The following is a 22,922-nucleotide window of genomic DNA, read 5'->3' as shown; positions in this document are numbered from 1 at the left end:
CAAGAAAATGAATGATATTGGGCCTTTCTTTCTTGCTTCCAATAGCGTAAAACATAGTAAGTAAATGATCAGAGAATAATGTACTTTGTAGAGATTATTGATGTACTCACTGTTGTCGTCTATCTGTTCAGGGTTGGGCACCAACCGACAGTTATCTGGTCCTGGAGGCAATGAGTCGGGAATACCGTCGTTATCATCGTCATCATCACATTCATCTCCTATTCCGTCTTTATCTGTGTCTAGCTGGGAGCTGTTAATTACCATCGGGCAGTTGTCCTTGCTATCTTGGTGTCCATCACCATCACTGAAGGACACAAGAACATTTCAGAAAAAACTCTTAAGGTGCTTTTCCACAGCATGATATGGAGTTGTTTGATTTGGTACAGCTCACTTTTTAGGACTTTCTGTTCTAATTACCTAAAATTAAACACGGGGAACTGCAATTAGGTGTTCCCACTTAATTATTTAAGTGTTCCCTTAAGCGTTGCTAAGTCCTTAGTAACCATTTTACCTTAATAAATTTAAGGGACTAAAACATCTTGTTTAAATCAAATTAAACTCAGTATATTGAAACTAAAATGATACCAAATAAAGCAACTATTAAATTGATCTAAAACAAACTTGATACTTTTTGTGAAATTAGTGATTTATGGCAGTGTTTCTTATCCTTGTTCCTGGAGCGCCAATAGCTCTGCACATTTTCCATGTCTCCTTAGCCCAGGGGGGTTCAAACTCAGTCCTGGAGGGCCAGTGTCCCGTGAGTTTAGCTCCAATTTACTTCAACACCTGGCAGAAAGTTTCTAGTATATCTAGTAAGAGCTTGATTACCTGGTTCAGGTGTGTCTGATTAAGGTTGGAGCTAAACTCCTGGACACCGGCCCTCCAGGACCGAGGCTGCGTCCGAAACCGCCTACTACTCAGTAGGTACTGCATTTGAATTTAAACGTACTTCTCGGCTGTTAGAAAACTAAGTCCTAAACAGTATGAATGTGAAAAGTATAAATGGAATTCGGACATACTACATCCGCCATTTTGTCATGGTCACGTTACCTACCTGCGTCAGTTGCATCACTTTCTTCCCATTCATTAATTCTCTCGCGGGGCATCAGAATCTCACCGGAAGTAGGTAATCCGGGTACTTCCCGCATACTGATTTTCGAATTCTATGAATTTGGACACAACATGGCTCACATACTGATTTTAGCAAACTGTATAGTATGGAAGTATGTGGTTTCGGACGCAGCCCGAGTGTGGACTTAGTCAAACACACCTGATTCAGATCATTAGCTCATTAGCAGAGTCTGAAAAACCTGTAATGGGTGTGACAGACAAAGGAGACATCCTAACATGCAGTGCTGGTGGTCCTCCAAAAAACATGGCTGAGAAACACATTTATAGGTTATAAAAAAATTCATCTACAAAAATAGTTTTTCATTTTATATTCAGATTAGTTTTCTGTGACTTTAGTAGCAAAATATATTGATAGGTTAATGTTGCATATGGAATTCAGTAAAACACTTGGAAAAGGCACTTAGGTAAGCGTGACAATTAAAAAGATTGTTGCAATGATCTTAATGAAACCCCTTGCCTCTACGATATTTTTTGGCCCGAGGGATACCCCTAAGTCAGGGGTGGCCAACCCTGTTCCTGGAGAGCCACCTTCCTGCAGATTTCAGTTGCAATCCATATCAAACACACCTGCCTGTAATTATCATGTGGTGTTCAGGTCCTAATTAATTGGTTCAGGTGTGTTTGATATGGGTAGCAACTGAAATCTGCTGGAAGGTGGCTCTCCAGGAACAGGGTTGGCCACCCCTGCCCTAAGTCAAATAACTTGAGGACTTTCATGCAACTTGGCCGTGGTACTTTTTCAGAACCAACTTCCAAGAAAGCTTTACCATTACCAAACATGATGAATACACACTTTGCTGATCAAGATTGGTCCAAGAGCTAATTAGTCTCTTAGAATGTCATTGGATTTTGTGATACAAAACAAATATAGTTAAATAGTCAGTTGCAGCCATTGCTCTAGAACACCATTCAATCGATAACATCTGTTGCTTTTGTGTTGTGGGTTAGTTTGTATGGAAGGTTTGTTGCATTTAGGATGATGTCACAGTAGAGGCAGGGCAACTATTGTTATAGTCCCACCAACTTTAAAAGATACAAAACTGCCAAGCAAAACCGAAGTGCGCCGAACCATGGTGAATCATACCATACTGCGCATTATAAAAGTGGCTTAAGTAATTTTTACAAAATTTTCTGAAAATTCAGTGGAACAATAAGAAACAGATCTGCAAAGGCCAGCTTCCAGCCTCCACTGCTGAGGCTGCAGCTCTGCACAAGACTTTTGGCCATCGGAGAAATTAAAATGGTCGTGCCGAACTGAGTCTGGTTCTCTCAAGGTTTTTTTTTCTTCACTCTCCTATTGGTGAAGTATTTTTTTTTTTTCTCTCCGCTGTCGCCACTGGCTTGCATGGTTCAGGATCTGAAAAGCTACTCATCGATGAATTTGCTCTTCAGTGTTTGGACTCTCAATAATGACTTCAAACCACACTGAACTGAGCTAAACTGAACTGAACTTTAACACTAAAAACTGAAACACCCTGATCCAGTTACTATGACCATTAATGTGAAGCTGCTTTGACACAATCTACATTGTAAAAGCGCTATACAAATAAGGCTGAATTGAATTGAAAGGAAACATATTTTAGTATCATGTGCTTGAGGATTCTTTCATACCTGTCTTGATTTGTATCACAAGAGTCTCCGACAAGATCATTGTCAATGTCAGACTGCGGAGAAAAGGATTATATGTAAATTACATATTTTTATAAAAATGGAAGTAGAATCGCAAGGGAATTTTGCTGTCTGCAAACGGTCTACCTGATTTGGATTTGGGATATCAGGACAGCTATCGCATGCATCCCCCACCCCATCCCCATCACGATCCAGCTGATCACGATTTTTCACTCGCTGGCAGTTATCCAGGAAGTTCTTCAGTCCTGACAATTAAGGAAATCAAAATGGGAACAAATTAGTATTACACAATCATTTGTGTGTTGGTTTCAGACATAAGTGTGTGTGTGTGCTTGTGTCCCTATTTACCATCTCCATCCATATCATCATCACATGCATCTCCGAGTCCATCAGAGTCTGTGTCTCTCTGGTCTGGGTTATCCACTCGGACACAGTTGTCACAAGCATCACCATGGCTGTCCTTATCACTATTCTGCTGATTTATATTTGGCGTCAACCAGCAGTTATCCTACAGTATACACAGGAACAAGATCTGGTCTTTATTTGCTTCATAACTAGACCTACGAAACTGAGATTCTGCAGTGCATCAATACATTAACAACCATCGCATGAATGCACATGCATATTTGTGCATTTACCTGCTCATTCAATATTCCATCTCCATCTGCATCTGGGTCACATGCGTCACCCTTCCCATCGCCATCTGCGTCCTCTTGTCCCGAGTTTGGAACGGTAACACAGTTATCCTGGTATTGAGGGCACAATATGGATGAGCTCTCCCAGAGACAGGCAAGTGATGTCACCAAAGCCCTAAGCTAGTCAATATCGATTGCACTGTTGCCATGGTTACCTTTCTGCAGGTTGGGTCTCGGCAGCGCAGCCTCTCATCAGGGTACCCATCGATGTCAGTGTCTTTCCCGCAGAGATAACCATTTCCAGCCCATCCAATGCCACACTAGCACACACGCAGCATTCGACTTTGAGCTTAATGCCTTTTCTTTTTAAATACGTGTGAATTTTTTGTGCTTTAAAGGTGTACCTGGCATGTAATGGTGCCATCTCTCTCCTCTGTGCACTGTGCATTGGGATCGCAAGGGTTCTGCAGACGGTTTCCGCAGCTTTTCTCTGGCTTACAACCTCTGATCTGGTCTCCCGTGAATCCGGTTTTGCATCGCCCGCATTGATATGATCCCTACACACAGCATAACACACTCTGAGGCACTGTTATTTTGCTTTGCATGCATGTGCGATCATGGAGATGCATTATGAACGAACAGAAGACAGAATTCTCACCACAGAATTCACACAGATGGAGTTCGCTGTGCATCCTCCATTATCTGGCCCTTTACACTCATCAATATCGTCACACACCTAAAGACAATGTCGAAGTTAGGAAATGTACACTAATACACAATCATAAACAAAATGGCCTTTTCAGGATAGTCATCAATCCTGTTAATCAGTGACTGCATCAAACTTAGCAATGGTAATTGGTTATATAAACTGGTAATTGGTTGTCTCGACATTTTCTAATGCAGTTTAGAGGTGAGCAAGTTTTTACACTGCAATGAATGATAAATAATGTTATGATTTGTTATGAATATAAAATGTCATCTATAAAATTAGGATTATTTTCATTATGCTGTTTTTAAGTGAAGTTTATTCATAAACTAATTTCGAGAGGATCACATGCTTATGATTTATCACGGCCGGTCTCGCATTTGCTAATCAATATCTTCCAATCATACAAGCCCTAAGCTACTTTAAATAACCACAGTTTTTAGTTCACCTTATCTTCGTTTGGAAGAAACCCCCCTTCTCCCCCTTTACCTCTGACTGGGCGACTCGGCGGCCCAGTGGTTAGCACTGCAAACCCTACAGTAGAGATCTGCGCGGGACTAAATTTTGAATCCCGCTTCCGCCAGCACCCGCCAGGTTTTATCCCGAAACCGACCGCTCCCGCATATATTAAGCATTTGTTGTCCCGCTGCCCGACCCGCCCCGTTTTCTACCCGCCGCGCCCGATCCCGCTAAAGAGCGGGGGGAGAACAAAACCGAAAACCACCCAGCTATACAGAGTCCAGACAGCCTATAACAAGCTGTCTGTATAAACACACACACAAACAGCACCAAGCACACACACACACAGACAAAGCTCGTGCGCGCGCACTAACACACACACATAAGCACCAAGCACACACACAGGCAAAGCTCTCTCTCTCTCATTCGCGCATGCATTAACACACACACACACACACACACCCACCTACCTCTCTCATTCGCGCTTGCGCACACATACACACACACACACAGCAAAAAACAAGCTAAACACAGCATCGCGCTATTTAATTTACACACATACATATGCGTACTCGCTCGGGAGTCGGGAGCGATATTGCTTGACAGCCCGCTCCCGTCCCAAATTAAACCCGTTACCGACCGCTCCCGCGATTTATTCGGAAATTCATTCGGAATGCAGACCTCTACCCCACAGCAAGAACACTGCCGGCCCTGGTCCCACAGGACCGGTGGGTGTTTCTGTGAGGAGTTTGTTCTGTATGTTCTCCCCATGTCCGCGTAGGTTTTCCCTGGGTTCTCCGGTTTCCTCCCACTATCCAAAGACATTCAACATGCATAACAACCAAGCATTTATCTAACCCCTCATGTTCCCTTAGCTACCGCAGCAGGGGAGTCCTGAGATCCACCGAGCTCAGGCTCCCCTCTCGCTCTGCCAAACGGGAGGAAGCCCCGGGCTCAAGGAGTCCTTGAGCTCGGGGCTCTCTCCCGGGACAGCATGCCAAACAAAATGATCAGCTAAGTGTGAACTCTTGAAAAGGGAAACGAAAACCACCAGTAGGTGACAGCAAGTCTGATTCCCTAAATTATTCATTCAACTGATTGGTTTCAAGTGGTTGATTCATTAAGAAGCCAAGTAAGTTATTGGCTTGTGTCTGAAATCGCCTACTACTCAGTAGGTGCTGCATTTGAATTTTTATTTATTTTTCAAACTTCCCAGGTTCTGCAGGTTGCAATGTCCCGAATTTTAATTTAATTTTAAGCCAATTGTAATGGAGTGTTTTGGTTAATTTAAACGTACTACTCGGCTGTTAGAAAAGTATGTTCTATACAGTCTGAATGTGAAAAGTATGAATGGAATTCGGACATACTACATCCGCCATTTTGTCATGGTCCCATGACCTATCCTTGTAAATTGTGTCGCTCCACTCACATTCATGAATTCTCTCACAGGGCATCATGAGATGCATGGGATGCGCACTTCAGAATCTCAACCGGAAGTAGTAGGTAATCCAGGTACTTCTCGCATACTGATTTTCGAATTCTATGAATTCGGACATACTACTCGGCTTGCATACTGATTTTAGCGTACTATGTAGAATGGAAGTATGCGGTTTCAGACACAGTCATTGTTTTTAAAAAAAGCTCATTAAATCATTGATTCACCTGAATTTTTGTTAATCAACACTGTTGCGTGTTGCATATAGAGTTACACAGTTATATTGAGTTACAGTTCTGCTTTGTTTACAACTTTTCATGGCATCAATTGAGCATTGGATTGGAGCATTCTTATTTACAGATTTGAAAATGTGTACACTGTAAAAATGATATGATCAATTAGTCCTGACAACATATGTTTTTAGGTCATTGTAACTTAAAATTATGTTAGAACATGATTAACTTAGTTTAATAAGTTACCTAAGCTGTTTTAGGTCAACAACGGGCTTAAAAGGTCAATTTGACTCAGCTTAAGTTAAGGCAGAATATTTTTTTACAGTGTAGCTTCACTTGAGAAGTCCTCTTTTGTGGCCTAATGGAATAATAAAGTGTCCACTAGATGTGTACTTCAGAATCTAGCTGGAAGTATTAGGTTGTGGTTTGGATAAACTCGACTCAAAAATGATTTGCTGCTTGTTCAAACTGCTTATTTAAAATGAGTTGAAACAATACAATGCTTACGTTTTTTAGTGGGGACAACTTAATTGATTTGTGTTGGGACAAAATATAGTAATTGTGTTGAACCCAGCGTTTTTACAGTGTGTCTACTATCAAATTCTGCATATTTGGTTGCAGGATCAATGACAAACCTGCTTGTGTGTTTGTGCATAGGCCACGCCAACACCCTCCAGTGGTTTGCCAGTGAATCCAAGAGGACAGGCCTCACAGCGGAAGCCTGGAGCCATGTTCACACACCTCACACCAGGAAAACAGGGGTTAAACTGGCACTGCGGAAGACATTCAACAAAGGGTTAGTTCACCTAAAAATTCAAATAATCCCATGTGTTACAATTTAAAGTGATGTATTGTCTGGGTTGGTGTTGTGTATTGTGATACAAAAACCCTTTAATAAACTGCTAGTGTAACCCCACTGGTCCTACGCCACCCAACCCGCTCCAAGCTGGTATCGAATCGGCGACCTTCCGCATTGGAGTCAGTTGCTCTATCAAGGAGTCTTAAGACCATGGTCTCTAGCGAATGTCGCTAGAGCACCCTTAGAGGTCAGAGGAGTGAGGTTTACCTGCACAGCACTTACTAGCTAGCCTCTGCTACATTCACCCCCCTAAACCTCACTCCCATCTGGGTCACGGCACCAATGTAACCCCGCTGGTCCTACGCCACCCAACCTGCTCCGAGCTGGTATCGAACCGGCGACCTTCCTCATGGGAGTTGGTTGCTCTACCAAGGAGGCTAAAGACCATGACCTCTAGCGTTTGTCGCTAGAGCACCTTTAGAGGTCAGAGGAGTGAGGTTTACCAGGATAGCACTTATTAGCTGGCCTCTGCTACACTAGTACATTTTCCAGACTTATTTCTCTTTTATTTCCAATGTCAATAAAAGTCACTTAATTAAACTGTAGAGTTAAGTTCAAAAGTCGATAGAGCACAGATCAAGGTCCCATAATGCAATTCACAACCATAAATAAACACTTGTGAATCACAAAATACAAAAACCGTTAATTAACAGATATTTTTGCAGTATAGGTGTAAATGAGTTTCTATTTTGGTCAAATCCAATAAAATTTACTTTAATAATTATGTTGGGCATTTCCAGATCTACAATGCCAACATTTTATTGTGGGGTGAGTAAATGTGAATCCATGCTTTTTTTAAGACAAATATCCATATTTAAAACTGTCTTTGCAACTTTAGGGGACCAGTCCATCAATGTCTCCATTTTTCGAGGTGTATTTTTTGTTGCATTAGCGCCCTGTCTCTTTTCACCTCACTTCCACGTTCGTTTTAGCTGCGCAATCGTTTCACAGTGATAGGAAAAATGCAGTGCTGTCCAGCTGATGGCGCTAATGAACCAACAAATGCTCCTCAAAAAGAGAAGACGACAAAACGATCACCAGAAGTTTGACAAAATGGTTTGCGGTTTTAAAATTTTAATATTTTGCTTACAAAATAACATAAGAACTAATATTGAAAAAAATAAATCCATAAAATAACAAATAGTTGTGGCAGTTATCACCAGGTTTTTCTACCTAAATTTAAAGCACCAATACATACAGTTGAAGTCAGAATTATTAGCCCCCTTCAAATTTTTGTCATCTTTTTAAAATATTTTACAAATGATGTTTAACAGAGCAAGGTAATTTTCACAGTATGTCTGATAATATTTTTTTTTTTCCTGGTGAAAGTCTTATTTGTTTTATTTCGGCTAGAATAAAAGCAGTTTTTAATTTTTTCAACACCATTTTAGGGACAAAATTATTAGCCCCCTTAAGCAATTTTTTTTCTTGATAGTCTACAGAACAAACCATTGTTATACAATAACTTGCCTAATTACCCTAACCTACCTAGTTTACCTAATTAACCTAGTTAAGCCTTTAAATGTCACTTTAAGCTGTATAGAAGTGTCTTGAAAAATATCTAGTCAAATATTATGTACTGTCATAAAGATAAAATAAATCAGTTATTAGAAATGAATTATTAAATATATATATATATATATATATATATATATATATATATATATATATATATATATATATAAATGATCAAACTATTAAACATGTTAATAAAAGTCCCTTTTTTTATTTGCGACATCAAAAGATATTAAAAAAAGATCAAGATCCCATAATTCAAAAGCATAAACAAAGAAAAAAATTATTAACTGAAATTTTTAACTGAAAAGTTTTGAGATTGAAAAAAACTTTTTTTTCTGTAAATGCATAAGAAACATGGTCCAACGGAAAAACAGTTGCTTTTCTTTTGATTCACTAATAAGTTGCTTTTCCCCATCAAAAAGAATGTATCTGTCATATTTGCCACTTTGCCTTCTGTCAAGCATTCTAACATATCCTTACTTGGATTTCTGGCTCGTGTTTCTTTCCTCTCATATTAATTCCTGTCTGACTCTACACTGTCCTATTAAAACTGTCATAATTTAGGTTTTATGACCGTTTCCAACTCTCCCTGAGCTTTAAAGGGAAAGTTCACCATAAAATAAAAAAGTTACTTGCCCTTAGTTTGGTGTTGACCTTCAGCAGAATGTTGCTTACCAGACATTTGATGGTAAATGTTAGTAAAAAATACCATGGAAGAATAAGGATACTGTAAACTGTTTGGTTACCTACATTCTTCAAGCCTCTTTCCAATAATAGAAACCTTGTATTGATTTGGAACATATGAAGGGTGAGTAAATTTATGACAGAATACTAGTGATGGGAAGTTCGGTTCATTTTACTGACTCGGATTTTTGAGTCCCGTTCATCGAGATGAAAGAATCTTTTTTCGAGTCATTTCGTTCATTTGGTTTAATTTGCCAAAATATTATTAAAATGTTACGAATTGCTTCCAAACACATCTACCACTAGCCCAAAAGGTTGATCACATGACCAATAAGTCTTAATTAGAATACTTTAAGAAGGAGAAAATAATAATTCAGTGTTTACCAGCTCTTTTGTCTATGAAGATATTGTCTCTTTGCTCAGCTGTCCTCTTTATGTCTTCAAATGTCAGTGGTTCGTTCACGTTACATTAACAGTCACATACAATCTTAACCAATGTACACAGTCGGAGTTGATAGGAGCCATGATAATTAGTTCACCCTTCGAGTCTTCTGGTTCTTGAGTCGTTCGTTCATCATGTGACAAAATGACTCAATCTCGAGGACTCGAAACGTGAACGGATCAAATCTCTTTCCGACTCTAAATGCATATTATTGGCCCGTGAGGAACGAATGACTTAAACTCGATAGAGGACTGGAGAGATGAGCGGATCAATTCTTTTTCCGGCTCTTAACGCATATGATTGGCCTCTGATACCACCTGCACAAATGTGCGCACGCGCGGATGAACGAATCACTCCCTTAGAGGACTCGTAGTTCCCGAGTCACATTAAAGATTCTTTCAAAATGAACGAATCGTTCAAGAACAGCCATCACTATTGAATACCCCTTTAAAATTAGCCATTTCTGCTGCATTTAAAGGACTAGTTCATCGGAAAATGAGAATTCTGCCATCATTTACTCACCCTTGACTTATTCCAAACCAATTTGAGTTATTTTGATCTGTTGGACAAAATAATTACTGAGGTATGTTGGAAACCTGTTACCAGATTGTTCGCTTGCTCCATTGTACAGTTGAAGTCATAATTATTAGCTTCCCTGAATTATTAGCCCCCCTGTTTATATTTTTCCCAATTTCTGTTTAACAAAAAGAAGATTTTTTTCAACACACTTCTAAACATAATAGTTTTAATAACTCATTTCTAATAACTGATTTATTTTATCTTTGACATGATGACGATAAATAATATTTGGCTAGATATTTTTCAACACACTTCTATACAGCTTAAAGTGACATTTAAAGGCTTAACTGGGTTAATTAACTAGTTAGGTTAGGGTAATTAGGCAAGTTATGGTATAATGGTGGTTTGTTCTGTAGACAGTCGAGTAAAAATATAGCTTAAAGAGGCTAATAATTTGTCCCTAAAATAGTTTTTAAAAAATTTAAAGCTGCTTTTATTCTAGCCGAAATAAAACAAGTAAGACTTTCTCTAGAAGAAAACATATTATCAGACATACTGTGAAAATTTCCTTGCTCTGTTAAACATCATTTGGGAACTACTTAAAAACGTAGAAAAAAATTCAAAGGGGGCTAATCGTTCTGACTTTAACTGTACATGGGTGGGCCATCTTACTCAACCAATATCTCTGAAATCTCAAAGTAAGTGCTGGCTGTATGTATTCATTTTTTGTTTTCCTTTTAGTCTTGAATGATCTTTTTGGACTTCCAAGTCTAAATGTAAATTGAACAACTGAAATTTGCATCATTACGAAAGTCTTATTAGCAATTGTCCACCCAATCTACTTCCCCCAGTCTATTTTGGAATATCAAAATAGGCACATACCTCATCAACATCGTCACAGCTGTATCCATCTCCAGTGTATCCATCGGGGCATGGACCACACTCCACCCCTTCAGCTGTTTCTATGCACATATCATCACGGAAACACACTCCAGGGGCGCACTTTGGTTTCACCACCTCCGCTCCACTCAGCCCTAGAAATTAACCAATCACATTCAGCATGTGAAACTCTGTCCTGCCTCCGAAATCGTATACTTCCCTACTATATAGTCTGTGAAAACCGTATGTGAGCTATTATATTTGAATTCGGTGTTCAAAAAAACAGTAGGCGAGAAGTACCCTGATGACTTAGTACTTCCGTTATTCTGAAAAGTGTGCTGGAAATGGACGCTACACATGATGTTTTGCAGGAGATTTTACGAATGGGAGTCTTTTATCTAAAACATTTTTATTTGTATTAGAATGCTTGCATTTTGAGTATCATTTGCTCATTAATGGGAGCTGTTTTGGTCCCTTAAATTTCTTAAGGGGAAATGGTTAAGGGAACACTAAGATAATTGAGAGGAAATACTTAGGGCTCTATTTTGACGGTCCATGCGCAGAGCGCAAAATGCAGGGCGCAAACGCTTTCAGGGCGTGTCAGAATGCATTTTTGCTAATTTACGGACGAGAAAATCCGCTTTGCGCCGTGGCGCATGGTCTAAAAGGGTTGAGTTTATTTTCTTAATGAGTTATAGGTGTGTTTTGAGAATAAACCAATTAGAGTCTCTTCTCCCATTCCCTTTAAGAGCCAGCTGCGTCGCGCCAAGAGCGAATTCACTATTTACAGGACGCAAAGTAAGTCTAAGTGGAAAAACGGAGCATTTCACTAGCAAACAGTTAAATAGAGCATCTACTGCGTGAGAATGAGAGATGATGGATCTACTTTCACTTTCGCTCTCATGGATAGGGAAACCTTTACGCACAGACATCAATTAGTCTAAAAATAATTAATTGCGTTTGTTAAGCGCAAATATTCATTTCAAAACTATTTCTAAATTCAGTTCTAATTTCCAGCAAATGAATAAATGAACAATATTAATGAAGTATGTTTAAAAACTGAGTTATATACTGAAACACATGCTGTGCCCCATATGGTCTAAATCCTGACAGGTGGGCAAATCTAAGCTTGTTTTTAATAAAACAAATATAAATATGGATATAATAAATAATACTGCTAATAATAATATTATACAAAAGCAAATTGTTATGAATGAACTGAAAAAGCCTCCCGAGATGAAGAAGACATAAAAGCAGTGGTTTTTCATATTTATGTAGGCTAGAAAATAATATGTTTTGTAATATTTTAATCCTTTATATTTATATCCTATATCTATTCTTATTACATCCTATATATATCCTTAATATTTAATTTTTTTCATATGTAAAGATATTTGCCTATTGCTCTCTTGTGCGTATTAAGCAGTGTGTAAGCGAGGCGCAACTTTGCGCCGGAGTTTAGACCGGGTTTGTTTTGGTCTAATGAAAAATCTATTTTAGTTTCTCAAAATAGCAACGCGCCGGCAGTGCACCTCAGAACTTTTTAGACCAGAACGCCTTTGGGCGCACAAATGAGCGCTAACGCATTTGCTAATTAAACAGCGTAGCGCAACGCCTCAAAACGACTCTTGCGCCAAGCTGAAACTTGTGCCACATTGCGCCGGGTGTATGATAGGGCCCATAATGGCAGGCTTAAATTCATTAAGTTGACTTTTAAAAAAATATTTATGGACTAGCCTTATTTAAACACTCTCAAATCTTTCTTAAATATCAGGCAGGAGGCAAGCTCAATCACTCAGCTGATGGTTATATGTCTGAAGTTCCCATCCCCAGAAGTTATAACCCATTGTTGCAATGTGCTAATTCAATATTTTATTTGTAATTGATTTATTCTTTGAAACTTAAATATTAATTTATGCATTTGCAATGGCTTGATTATAATAAGGTTACAGAGTCATAGCCATAAATGCAATGATGCTAGAAATTTGCATAATTTCAGTTTTCGGCCTTGCTTTCCTTTTTTTCGGTTTTGGCCAAGATTTTTCATTTCAGTGCATCCCTGTTTTTTTTTTTTTTACCAAGGCAACCCAGGGTGGCGAAATATAATTGGGTAAACAGGCAGTGGGCGAAGTTACACAGACTAAAACAAAGACACACATTTCAACATGAAACGCACATTTTTCAGGCAGTATGATTGACTTTAGCACTGTTATCTTTTTTTAGATTAGCAATTATAATTACTTAAGCATGTTTCTTAAATATCTGTAAACATATGGTATTTTTATGCTTTAAAAGAGTCCAAAACTTACATATAGCATTAGATCAAGTTTCATGATTGCACTCCTGCTTCAAATTTACTTCAGCTTTGGCGACTAGTGTTTGTTTCCCACATGGATGTTTTAATACCAAATGGATGTTTATATTACCAAATAAAAGGGCAAATATCAATATGCAAAACATCCAAATGGATGTTTTGGTCATTCAGACGTCTTACCGCAGGCCTGGCACTCAGAGATGGTGTTTCTGAGGAAAGATGTTTCCTTCACCTGTAAACATGCGTGCAAACACAAGGACATCTCAGTCGTAAATAAGGAATGGTGGAAATTAGGAACATTAAACAAAAGGGTACAAATGAGTAATAGACGGGAAAGATTTTACCTGCTGAATAAGAACGTCTTTCAGCTCATTAATGACCTTTGTTAGCTCCAGCATCTGAGTTGTAAGCTGTTTCGTGTTAAGCCCTTTACAAACAACAAAAAAGCCAAATTTAATCATTTTAACAGACAAACAACTTACTCCAGCTCTTTTTCTCAAAGTTGCACTCAGTAAATGGACTCATATTGCTTTAGTGATTCTTGATGGAAAATCCTTGCTGGTGATGCATTATTAAATATTGAACTATGATCAATGCTGTACAAGTACTGTTCATTCTTAGGGTGCTTTCACACCTGTGAATCGATTCAGTTGTTCCGAAACAGATTACAATTGTTACATTGTTGCTCTTTGCTCTTGGAGCGGTTCGCTTTCACACTGCAAAGTTTCTAATCGGACCAAAAGCGCTAAAACAAGTCACGTGTGAGTAAACTCTCCTCACATTGGTCAGAGTGTCAGGGTTTATTTTGCAGCGTCCCGCTAAGCTGTCAGGAGAGGTGGTGGTTTGGTGGTGATTGACAGGGTGCGCGCGCGACATGTCTGAGGAGAGACGCGGTGGGGAGGGGTGAGAAAGGTGCGCGACGATGCCTATTTGAGGACCGGGAGGGAGACGCGAGATTACCGGGAGATCATCACTCGTTTGCGGGCATCCGGAGACTCGCGAAACTTCCCGCCATACTCATAATTCTCTCTTCATATAGCCGTAAGCCTATTACATATCCATAAAACAGTGTGATATAACCGCGCTCGGATCGGATTACTTTCTCACTGTAATCGAACCGCTCCAGGGTTTGTTTAAATCGAGCCAAGACCACCTCATTCAAGCGATCTCGGAGCGATTACTTTGGCGTGGAACAGAGCGCATATGTTCACATATGCCAAACGAACCGCGCTAACTGGGCAAACAAGACACGTTCCGAAACAAAAGTGTAGGTGTGAAAGCACCCTTAGTTTATGTTAATATACATGTTAAATGATAATAGCTACTCTGTAAAATTAGTTGGGTAAAAAATATCCCAGCATATATCGCTTAGAGCATACATTAGATCGAATTCTGTCTTATGGAATTGAGGTCATTGATGTAGACATTATACCACAAAATGATGATATTACAGACCACTACCTCTTACTATATGAGCTGTGTTTACCTGTAATCGTTCCGTCCACCAAAGATGAATTCACTAATAACTTACCTGATCTTTCTCTATTTCGAAATGCACCCTCAAACGCAAATGACCTTGATGTAGTAACCAGCAGTATGGATGCCGTCTTTACTAGCACACCGAATACTGTGGCACCCATCAAATTAAAAAAGGCTAGAGAGAATAAAACTACACCATGGTATAATAGTCATACTCGCGGTCTCATGCATTGGGTTATTTTAATTAAATATAATTTTTTATTTTTTTTTAAATACTATTACTAGTACTACTATTTTTTTTTTCAGATTCTCAATTTCTTGGGAAAACCAGCAACTTAAAATAAAATCTAGCATATTGATGTGTCTATCTTAGTATTTAAATGCTACTATATAGTTTTTTAGCGAAAGAAAATGTTTTGTTTTTTAAAAAGGCAACATACCTTTACCAAGACTGGACACGATACCGGGTTGATGTCTCTGCTAGGTCCTAAAGAATGACGGCTGACTATATCTCAAATAAGAGTATCAATCCCCCCGAAAAAAATGTAGCGATGAACACGGAAGTAGGGCTGCAACAACGAATCGATTAAATCTATTAAAAAAAGTTGAAAAAAGAATTTCATAATTGATTAGTTGTGTCGCGCGACACTGGGACATTTGATTATTAAAAAACACATTAGTTCAGTGCGGAGCGGAGTGAACACGGTCTCTCTTGCGCACTGATGAGGAGGAAGGGAGTTTAACAGCAGGGTCCTACTTTTGTTCCGTTTTGAAGTGAGGACCGTAAAGTCCCTGGTGTTGATCTTTTTCTTTTTATCCAGCTTGACAAGCATGACAAGTTAGTCGTTAGCTCGTTTACCTCTGAGCTTTGGCGTGGTGTCTGGCGCTGAGCCAGCTCTCAGTAAGGGACTGTCGGAAAAGTGCTTCTCTTTTTTCACATTTTTCCGAAAACAAAACCAGCTTAACCCCACTGAGAAAGACGTGTCATATTATCACAATTATGTAAGCTTAATTTATGCTTTAGACATGTAAATACAGTCAAGTAGCTACTGATAAAACAATACATTTGGAGTTTGTAAAACACACAAGAAAGTTTAACTATCCATAAAAAAATTTTTTGCTGATGTGTTTTATTCATATCAGATACACATTACACATTGTGAAAGTAAATATAAAGTTGAATCTACTCTTCTCTTTGTTCAACTGGCCCCTTACTTGCTTGTATTTGAGGAGTAACTGGTGAATTTACATGCTGAATCCTGCGTGGTCTGTTTTTTATGAATGAGGCATGCGTGCGGCCGCAAGTAAACATGGCGACAACCATCTCACGTTATAGATCATGATTACTTACATGTTTAAGTGAACTGGTAAAACTTCTGTTTGAGAATATATCTCATTAAGATTATTTTTCTTACCTAAGTCACACTTAATTTGACATGTTTTAAGCAAACAATCACTTTATTTTGAGGTGTTTTTTTCAGAAAACAAGACAATTTTTATTTCATGTGTCTAGTATGCATCTTGATTTAAAAATATTAAGATATTTGGATTGAAAACAGGAAAAAAATACTTATTTATTTTATTATTTATATTGTTGTTATTATTATTATTATTAATGTTATTATTATTATTATAACAGCTCAGGGATGAGTTTTTTTGAATAACCGGCTGGAAATTATTGCTTTTTTCAATCGAAAAAATAACTGACAGATTAATCGATTATTAAAATAATCGTTAGTTGCAGCCCTGCACGGAAGGTAGATAAACAGTTTTTACCATTTAATATAAATCGGTTACGAAGCGTTTGTATCATCATTAATTAAGGGTGCTGGTGTAATGGATATAAAAATCACTAAAGAGGTAAACATGATAAAAATAACAGAAATATTATTGCATTGGAGCTTTAATAAACGTTATAACGCAAAACAACATTACGCACGGATATCAACAGCTGTTCTGTGTCACTTGAATCAGTCCACTGTTGAAATTTAAAGTTTTAACCCAACTGGTTGAGTTATTAATAAATGACTAAATAAATGTTTAAAAAATAACCCTACAAAGCACCAAATATTTTTAACTCAACCATTGGATTAAATAAATAACTCATTGTTTTTTAGAGTGTAATATTAAACTAATGAAACCTTATTATAAATTGTGGCCAAAAGAAATAATCAAGTCGTTACCTAAAGCCTGTACTGAGTCACTCTGAGTGTGGCAGTCCTGCAGCGATGCAACATTTTCCACTGAATCGCCATATGCCAGTTTGAGCTCCTCCAAGCCCTCCTGCCAATCAGAACCCAAAAGGAGCACAATGGGGAGTTTATATTAGGGTATTAGTGCATGCAACAAAAACTATCCAAATATATCTCTCAGCATGTGAGTGTTTAACTATTAAACATGTTGTATACTTGTTCTGGATTCTGGATAAATAAATTTGACTGTTTCTCTAAGGCTGACAGCAGACCTTTTCCACCAGATGATGAACTTGCCATTTTTGGCATTTCACAAAACATCAAGGTCAACTTTATTTATATAGCACCTTAAAACAACACGAATGTTGAACAAAGGGCTTCACAGACATGGAAAAATAACAAATATGTACATTCTGTGGCTAAAAGACTAGTCCAGGGGTTCCCAAACTCTGTCCTGAAGGGCCGATTTCCTGCAGAATTTAGCTCCAGTTTGCCTCAACACACCTGCAGGGATGTCCCAGGTGTGTCTGATTGGGCTTGGAACTATCTTTGCAGGACACCGGCCCTTCAGGACCAAGTTTGCGCACCCCTAAACTAGTGCTTAAGAATTGGAAGTCAACTTTACCCCTGGTAAAGAACTGGATTTTAGGTATGATCTCGGTTATTCAGATGGAGAGACTAAGATTTTTAAGAACTAGCGCCATAAATTTTCTTGTCTGCTTGGGGTCAGTCTCTTGATTTTTTTTACAGTTTTTAGCTTTTAAGGTTTTATACACACTCACTGGCCAATTTATTAGGTACACCTGTCCAACTGCTCGTTAATGCAAACTTCTGATCAACCAATCAGATGGCAGCAACTCAATGCATTTAGGCATGTAGATATGGTCAAGATTATCTGCTGCAATTCAAACCGAGCATCAGAATGAGGAAGAAAGGTGACTTTGAACGTGGCATGGTTGTTGGTGCCAGACGGGCTGGTCTGAGTATTTCATAAACTGTTGATCTACTGGGATTTTCACGTACAACTATCTCTAGGGTTTACAGAGAATGGTCTGAAAAAGAGAAAATATCCAGTGAGCAGCAGTTCTGCCTTGTTGATGCCAGAGGTCAGAGGAGAATGGCCAGACTGGTTCCATCTGATAGAAAGGCAACTTTAAGTTGTGACGGTCTCTGATTGGACCTCACAATTCAAACAAACGCACCAATGGTGAACACATAAATCAATGACGTTGTGGGGACAGATGAATTTTTCAATAAAAATGGAAGTGAGAAGGTGTTTGGGGGTGTTGTGTTTGTTGGAGGAAGTTTTGAGTGGAAGTGAAGGTGAAGGTAGTGTACTGAAGGAAGCGACGTGCAGAATAGTGGGGTGTCCTGAAAAGGTGATCCAAGTGTTTGTTTGGGAGCAACGGACCAATCTGCACTGTGGGTTCTCTTGCTGGATCGTTTGCGGAGGGGTTTTCTACTCGTATCTCCTGGCGGCGACCAGAACTTATGCAGAGTTGTTGACTAAAAATCTTGGGTTGCCTGGACGTTGTCTCCGTAAGTGCTGTTTTTCTTCTTCTTCTTCATCTCAACTCCTCGATAACGTTATCCTTCGGAGGCCAAATCATCTGTCAAGAGCTGAAATCATTCAAACTAGTTCCCACAAACGCCACGTTCAATTGCACAACACACTCAGTTCCCTTGTGTGAGCATTGATTTGATTTCCCCTCTTTGTTTTGTTTTTTTGTTGTTGTTGTTGTTTTCAAATTATACAATTGGGGTAGTTTTTGTTTTGCTTGTTGATGCGTAACTATCTATTTTTGTTTGTGCTTTGTTTTTGATCTGGACGTGACTGTTTTAAGTCTTTACTGTTAAAGATGCTAATTTAATATTTCTTTTGATTTGTTGTTTTGTTTGAAATATAAACTGAGTTGAATTTGAATCTTGTTTGATCATTTATTCCACTTCATTTTGTGTGTAACGGATGGTATGTGTCTGATGCTAAATATGTTATCTGGGCATAATTTAATATATATAATTAAATATATGTTAAATGATCAAGTTACCACTCGTTACAACTGAGGTCTGCAGAAGAGCATCTCTGGACGCACAACATGTCCAACCTTGAGGCGGATGGGCTACAGCAGCAGAAAACCACACCGGGTGCCACTACTGTCAGCAAAGAACAGGAAACTGAGGCTACAATTTGCACAGGCTCACCAAAATTGGACATTAGATGATCTTGATTTCTCCTGCGACCTTTAGCGTCGACAGCATGATAGCATGGATATATATATAGTACAGTACAGTACAAACCAATGTCTCTTTTTCAAATGTACAACCCAGTGACACTTGAGGTTATATATAGAGTCTAGTTTTGATTGTATGTTTTGTGACTAAGTTGTGTTTAAGATTTGTCCTTTTCTACAGTATGAGCCAATGTTTGTTCCTTGTTGTTCTGTGTATATTAAAGAAATTAAAGTAATTAGTCCACCCAAACATTGAAAATTCTGTCATCATTTACTCACACTTGTTTTAAACCTTTAGGAGTTGCTTTCTTCTCTAGAACACAAATAAAGATATATATTTTTTAAATGTTTCAACCATTGACAACCATAGTTTTGGTTTTGCCTAATATACAACTCAATGGTTACAGGTTTTCAGCTCTCTTCAAAAGATCTTCAGATGTTCAACAGAAGAAAGAAACCTCTCTAGAGAGAGTAAATAGTGAGTAAAAGTTCATCTTTGGGCAAACTAGCCATTTAAATCATAATACAAAAATTATAAATAATAAACATGTTGTTTACTTGTGCTTTCCCCTGCATAGTCTTGAGCTCCACCGCCTGGTGATTGTTTAGGCCGTTAAACACAGCTGGTAAATCTCTCAGCGTCTCCACCAGTCTGCAATCCAGGTGTAGCTCCACCCCAGGCACAGGTAGCGCTCCCTGGCTGTGCGGGAAACCGCCGGGATGTCCCACCTCCAGTCCTTTCAGATGGAAGAGCAGCCGATGCTTCTCGCCGTCAGCCAGGTTCAGTTTGTTAAAGGTGACCGCACTCATCCTGCCATCTCTGCGCAGGTATCGCAAAATAGCTACAGAGAAAGAGATTAAGTTACACTGTGTCAAATATCTGTATTTATGTATATGTGGCTTTCCCTTTTTGGTTTTGAATTGCATTACGGGATGTTGATCTCTGCTTTTGATGTTGAAAATTCAACTCCACAGTTTAACAAAGTGTCTTTTATTGACATTTTAGTAGTTTGAAATGGTGTATAATAAATAATATAGAGAGAAATAACCCAGATAGCATACAAATATGGGCAACTTGAGGCAGTTATGCGGAACTGGTGGTATTCCTTCGGCCCAGAAAAAAATAATGTGAGCCTGAGATAAAAATCTTTTTTTTTTTTTTGCAAAACAAATGCTGTAGTTAATATTTCTGTTCATAGTTAGGTTGTGTTAAATATTGTAGTATTATAAGTATGATAATAAATGTAGTATAAATATTAAATGTTTATAAATATAATCATAGTTTTTAAGTCCACTTCTGAAAATAAAGGTTCATTATTGGTAACAGTGCTTCCAGGAACCACTTTTTCAATAATACAAATGCATCTTTATAATGGAAAAATGTTCTTTAAAGTATTAAAATGTCCTTTAAGCTATAAAAAAGATTCTTTGATAAAACTTTTAATAAAAAGACGTTGCTGTGAAAAAACGTCAATTGCAACCGTTATTTTTAGGTCCCACTTTATATTAAGTGATCTTAATTACTAGGTACTTGCACGTACTTTTTTGTTCATATTTCATTGCAAAACAATTATGGTGCTACTGAGGTAAGATATGAGTAACATAGGGACAGCTTTGGGTCAATTTAAGGTTGAGTTAATGTGTAAGGGATGGTCAACAGTGGAATTCTGAATGTAATTACATGCACACAACTATTAAACTACAATCATCGGCTACTTTATTAGGTACACCTTACTAGTACCGGGTTGGACCCTGTTTTGCTTTCACAGCTGCCTTAATCCTTCTTGCCATAGATTCAACAGGGTGCTGGAAATATTCCTCAGAGATTTTGCTCCATATTGACATGATATTATCACACAGTTGCTGCAGATTTGTCGGCTGCACATCCGTGATGTGAATCTCCCGTTCCACCACATCCCAAAGGTGCTCTATTGGATTGAGATCTGCTGACTGTGGAGGCCATTTCAGTACAGTGAACTCATTGTCATGTTAAAGAAACCAGTCTGAGATGATTCATGCTTTATGATATGGCTCATTATCCTGCAAGAAGTAGCCATCAGAAGATGGGTACACTGTGGTCATAAAGGGATGGACATGGTCAGCAACAATACTCAGGTAGGCTGTGGCATTGACACAATGCTCAACTGGTACTAATGGGCCCAAAATGTGCCAGAAAATTGATGACAAATTTTGACCCTACCATCTGAATGTCGCAGCAGAAATCGAGACTCAAACTCCAGGCAACGTTTGTCCAATATTCTGTTGTCCAATTTTGGTGAGCCTGTGTGAATTGTAGCCTCAGTTTCCTGTTCTTAGCTGACAGGAGCGACACCCGGTGTGGTCTTCTGCTGCTGTAACCCATCAGCCTCAAGGTTGGACGTGTTGTGTTTTCAGAGATGCTCTTCTGCAGACCTCGGTTGTAACGAGTGGTTAATTGAGTTACAGTTGCCTTTCTATCAGCTTGAACCAGTCTGGCCATTCTCCACTGACCTCTAGCATCAACAAGGCATTTGCGTCCACAAGACTTTTCGAATGATTCTCTGTAAACCCTAGAGATGGTTGTGCGTGAAAATCCCAGTAGATCTGTAGTTTCTGAAATACTCAGACCAGCTCGTCCAACAACCATGCCATGTTCAAAGTCACTTAAATCCCCTCTCTTCCCCATTCTGATGCTTGATTTGAACTGCAGCTGATCATCTTGACCATGTCTACATGCCTAAATGCATTGAGATGCTGCCATGTGATTGGCTGATGAGAAACTTGCGTTAACGAGCAGTTGGCCAGGTGTACCTAATAAAGTGGCCAGTAATTCTAACTTTAGCTGTATGTACACAATAAGTGCATTGTACCAAATGACAAAGTACAGTAAGTACAAAGTGATTAAGGTCACTTAACAAAAACTGGGACCTACTTTTAAGATGCATCGCACATCATACATCACACACAACATACAGATGAATATCTAAAGTAGGGAATAGTCAAACGTTTACCTTTATTTGCTTTTCCAAACACCGAGAATTCAAAGTACTTGCTGTTGTCTCGTGGATTGTACAGGCTAAATATGGTGTTTCCGGTTCCAGGTTGGATCCGGAACGTTGTGAGAATATAGAGCTCCGTTACTCCCTGCTCTGCCAAACCACCATGCAGTAGATCCGGTAGACAGTCCGGTGACGTTAAGAGGTTATACACTGAGGGGGAAAATGTATTTAAAGGTTATATAAGCGCTACACACACACACAAAAACATGCAGTTGTTCCTCAGGGCTAATGCATGCTGGGAGTGATGCCCAAGTATTTTTAGGTTGATGTCATTTTCGTTAGACTGTAAATGCTGTTGCTGTTTATTTAGCTGGTTGCATGTTGCCAAGTAAATCTTGAAGGATTTGTAGTTCTTTGAAGTTTGTAAATGGCAAGGATGGCATAAAACAGCTTGACTGAAACATGTTTAATAGCAGCTGGCTTTCCAATGTTTTGGCATTGGGAATGGGAGAATGGTGTGTGTCTAAATGTGGAAACTAAACCATATCTAATATGCTTGATGTAAACCTTTAACAAAGAAAGAGAAATCTAATTTAAAG

The 22,922-nt window shown here is 38.7% G+C and overlaps 1 protein-coding gene and 1 long non-coding RNA gene across 7 annotated transcripts in view; one reads left to right on the top strand and one right to left on the bottom strand.

Annotated features, from left to right (window-relative positions):
- LOC141379962 (uncharacterized) overlaps nt 1–20,813 on the top strand; it is a 54,950-nt gene extending 34,137 nt beyond the window's left edge. For all 5 annotated transcript variants that reach the window (XR_012397089.1, XR_012397088.1, XR_012397091.1 and 2 more), the window contains 4 exons: nt 132–342; nt 6,886–7,024; nt 19,753–19,823; nt 19,924–20,813. This is a non-coding gene — a long non-coding RNA (uncharacterized lncRNA). The remainder of the gene's footprint in view (nt 1–131; nt 343–6,885; nt 7,025–19,752; nt 19,824–19,923) is intronic.
- Nucleotides 1–22,922, bottom strand: part of thbs4b (thrombospondin 4b) — a 33,162-nt gene that overhangs the window by 3,543 nt on the left and 6,697 nt on the right. Inside the window, 15 exon segments of one of the 2 annotated variants that reach the window (NM_173226.1) lie at nt 111–304; nt 2,743–2,795; nt 2,887–3,005; nt 3,109–3,268; nt 3,399–3,506; nt 3,611–3,715; nt 3,800–3,952; nt 4,054–4,131; nt 6,864–7,001; nt 11,133–11,284; nt 13,624–13,675; nt 13,788–13,870; nt 17,106–17,205; nt 19,904–20,187; nt 22,336–22,533. In NM_173226.1, coding sequence (NP_775333.1) covers nt 111–304; nt 2,743–2,795; nt 2,887–3,005; nt 3,109–3,268; nt 3,399–3,506; nt 3,611–3,715; nt 3,800–3,952; nt 4,054–4,131; nt 6,864–7,001; nt 11,133–11,284; nt 13,624–13,675; nt 13,788–13,870; nt 17,106–17,205; nt 19,904–20,187; nt 22,336–22,533 — 1,977 coding nt within the window. 2 annotated transcript variants of the gene reach the window in all.

This window comes from Danio rerio, chromosome 21, assembly GCF_049306965.1.
Source record: "Danio rerio strain Tuebingen ecotype United States chromosome 21, GRCz12tu, whole genome shotgun sequence".
In the NCBI taxonomy this organism is placed as follows: domain Eukaryota; kingdom Metazoa; phylum Chordata; class Actinopteri; order Cypriniformes; family Danionidae; genus Danio; species Danio rerio.
This window is presented reverse-complemented; position numbering and strand designations above follow the sequence as displayed.